The following is a 2,597-nucleotide window of genomic DNA, read 5'->3' as shown; positions in this document are numbered from 1 at the left end:
GGGGCTGCTCACACCGGCGATGCGATGACCGTGGGGCGTGGGGGGGCGAGAGGGGGGCAAAGGGGGGGGGGGGGGGGGGTGGATGGGGGGGGGGGGGGGGGGGGGGGGGGGGGGGGGGGGGGGGGGGGGGGCAGAGAGGCAGAGACAGAGGGGTGGAGATCTGCTTGGAGCCACCGCCGGTTGGACCCGACCACCCTCCCTGAAGAGAGGGCCCGTGCTGGGCCCGGAGCCGGGGTCGGCCTTCGCCGGAGGGCAGGCACCAGATCACCCCACCCACGCCTCGGGCCGAGCGATCTCTCCCCCGGCCTTGCGCGTGGCGAGAAAGTTGCAAACACATGTGTCCCGGGCGGAGAATGCCGGGAGACTCCGTGGTGAAGGGGCCCAGCGAGCCGGGGGGCCGGCAAAGAAGCTGCGGCCCGGGAAAATGCCCCCCGGCCGGCCGGCCCCCCTGGGAGAAACACATAAGGTGCCAGCGATTGCAGCGTGCCCGCGCCCCCCCCCCCCCCGGTGCCCGCGCCCGGCGGTTGCCCTGGCGTTGGCAGGTCCCCTCCTCGTCGGCTGCTTTTTCGGCCGGCCAGTGGCCCAGCGTCGCCGATCGCCTCATGGAGACCTTGCCCCCCCCCCCCCGCCTTGCTTCTCTCCTTTGTGCCCTGCTCCGCTGTGCCCTCTCCCCCCCCCTCCCCCTCCCCCGCCTGCCCGGCCCCCCTCCCAGCAGTCTCCTCTCCTTCTGTCCTTCGCCCGGGCCCCTGGCCCCAGCACACGGATCACCCGGCACAACATGGACCTCACGGACCCAAGTGGCTCGGCGGCCAACACCAACACGGCTCCCGCCCCGGCACCGGCCGACATGCTGCTCTCCTTCGACTTCGGCGGTGATAGCAAGCCCCTGCGTGCCAAGCCGGTCCTCACCAAGAAGTATTACTCCAAGGCCGAGCGCGAGCGCATGGCCGAGATGACCGGCACCGCGCCGGCCGGGCCGGCTCCGGTCCCTGCGCCCGTGAGGCGACTCCCCCGGCCGCAGCCGGTCCCCGATGGGGCGGCCTTTGCCTTGCCGCCCTCGGCCGGCCCGGTCACCGCGTCCCTTGTCGCCGCCCCGAGCGTGGATCTCGGCCTGGGCGGTGGGGACGGCGGTGCTTTTGGCGGCGGTGCTGGTGCCGGCGGTGCTGGTGCCGGCGGTGCTGGTGCCGGCGGCGCTGGTGCCGGCGGTGATGGTGGCGGTGCCGGCAGCGGTGGCTTTAGCAGCGGCCTAGTCGGCATGCTTGGGGGTGGCTCCGGCACCGGTGGCTCCGGCAACGGCCCCGGCCCTGGTGCCCCACTTTCCCCCGACCCGATGGACTTCTCGGCTGCCGTGGCCGCTCTGAGCGTCAAGTCCAATGACCGGCAACCTCGGCCGGCCTCCGGCTTCTTTTCTCTCTCAACCGGCGCTCCGGACCCGGCCCCCTCGCAGCCCAGCTCCTTCACCCAGTCGCCGGATATGTCCCCCTCGCCGGCTGCCTTCGAGCGCCAGCCGAGCCTTCGCGCCGAGGCGCCCATCTGGCCGGCTGAACCGACTTCCACGACAACCATCAGCTCGTCGGCCTTCCTGCCAAGCAGTGGCGGCTACCCTGCCGGGGAGCCTTCATTCTCTGCCTCTCCCCGGCGGGCCACTGCCGACGCCCCGGCACACCCCCAGCCAGCCTGTGCGTGCGGCCCTGCCCGACGGCCGCCTCCCTCGGGTCCCCCATGCCCCCGCCCCTTTTTTGCCTGGCTCCTGCCCTGCCGGTGCGAACGCACTTGTGTAACACCCCCCCCCCCCTGCTGCGCAGCCCCACGCCCGGGCTTTCGGCCACACTCCGAGCCGCCGGGCTCCTTCTCTTTGGTGGCTCCCCACACCAGTGCTCCCCAATCCCCGGCATCCCGGGCATTGGCCACCGGGCCCGGGTCGACCGGTGAGCTGACCCCTGCTGAGCGTGAGGAATTGGAGAAGCTTCGCTTCGAGGTCCGTCTTCTGAAGGACGAAGTTGCCGAGCTGGACGAGCGGTGGCGCGCCGAGCGCCAGCGTCGTCTGGCCCTGGAATCAAGTACGAGCCGCATGCCACCCTCCCTTTGGTGGCCGTCGACCAGCCCCTCCCTTCGCCCGCCCCCCTGTCGCCCTCTTTCTGCCCACGCCAACCCGACTGACGCGACCCCTCACAAGGCCAACCGGCCGGCGGCTCGACCCCCTCGCTGGAGTCTGCTGTGGCGGAAATCCGCCGTCTCACCACCGCCCTGCGCACATGCGAGTCAACGTGCCATCAGCTCCGTGAGCGCTCCGAGTACCTTGCCCTTGTGACCGAGACCATGAAGAAGGTTCGTCCTCCCTCTGGGGGAGACACTTGCCCACATGCGCGCCCACCTGCAGGCACATTTGGCAAGTCCAGTGCCAGGGCCTCCCCGGCACATGTGCCCCTCCTCGCGGGATGTGCCTGCTGCCCATGCCCCCATCCTCACTTGCTGGCTGACAATGGGTCGCACAGAACGAGGACATCCTCCGGAATTCGGCCCTCGGCTTGCAGGAGCAGCTTCAGCAGTATCAGAAGCGCTTCGAGGCTCTCAAGACCCAGGCTGAACAGCAGATC

The 2,597-nt window shown here is 71.2% G+C and overlaps 1 protein-coding gene across 1 annotated transcript in view; it reads left to right on the top strand.

Moving 5' to 3' along the window:
* Nucleotides 1–778: 778 nt before the first annotated feature.
* The window catches only part of H696_00265 (hypothetical protein), a gene marked incomplete at both ends in the record, with an annotated part of 2,336 nt that continues 517 nt past the window's right edge, over nt 779–2,597 (top strand). Inside the window, 4 exons of the mRNA XM_009494112.1 lie at nt 779–1,679; nt 1,806–2,060; nt 2,177–2,328; nt 2,496–2,548. Of these exons, the coding sequence (XP_009492387.1) occupies nt 779–1,679; nt 1,806–2,060; nt 2,177–2,328; nt 2,496–2,548 (1,361 nt within the window). The remainder of the gene's footprint in view (nt 1,680–1,805; nt 2,061–2,176; nt 2,329–2,495; nt 2,549–2,597) is intronic.

This window comes from Fonticula alba, assembly GCF_000388065.1.
Source record: "Fonticula alba strain ATCC 38817 unplaced genomic scaffold supercont2.1, whole genome shotgun sequence".
Classification (NCBI taxonomy): domain Eukaryota; order Rotosphaerida; family Fonticulaceae; genus Fonticula; species Fonticula alba.
This window is presented reverse-complemented; position numbering and strand designations above follow the sequence as displayed.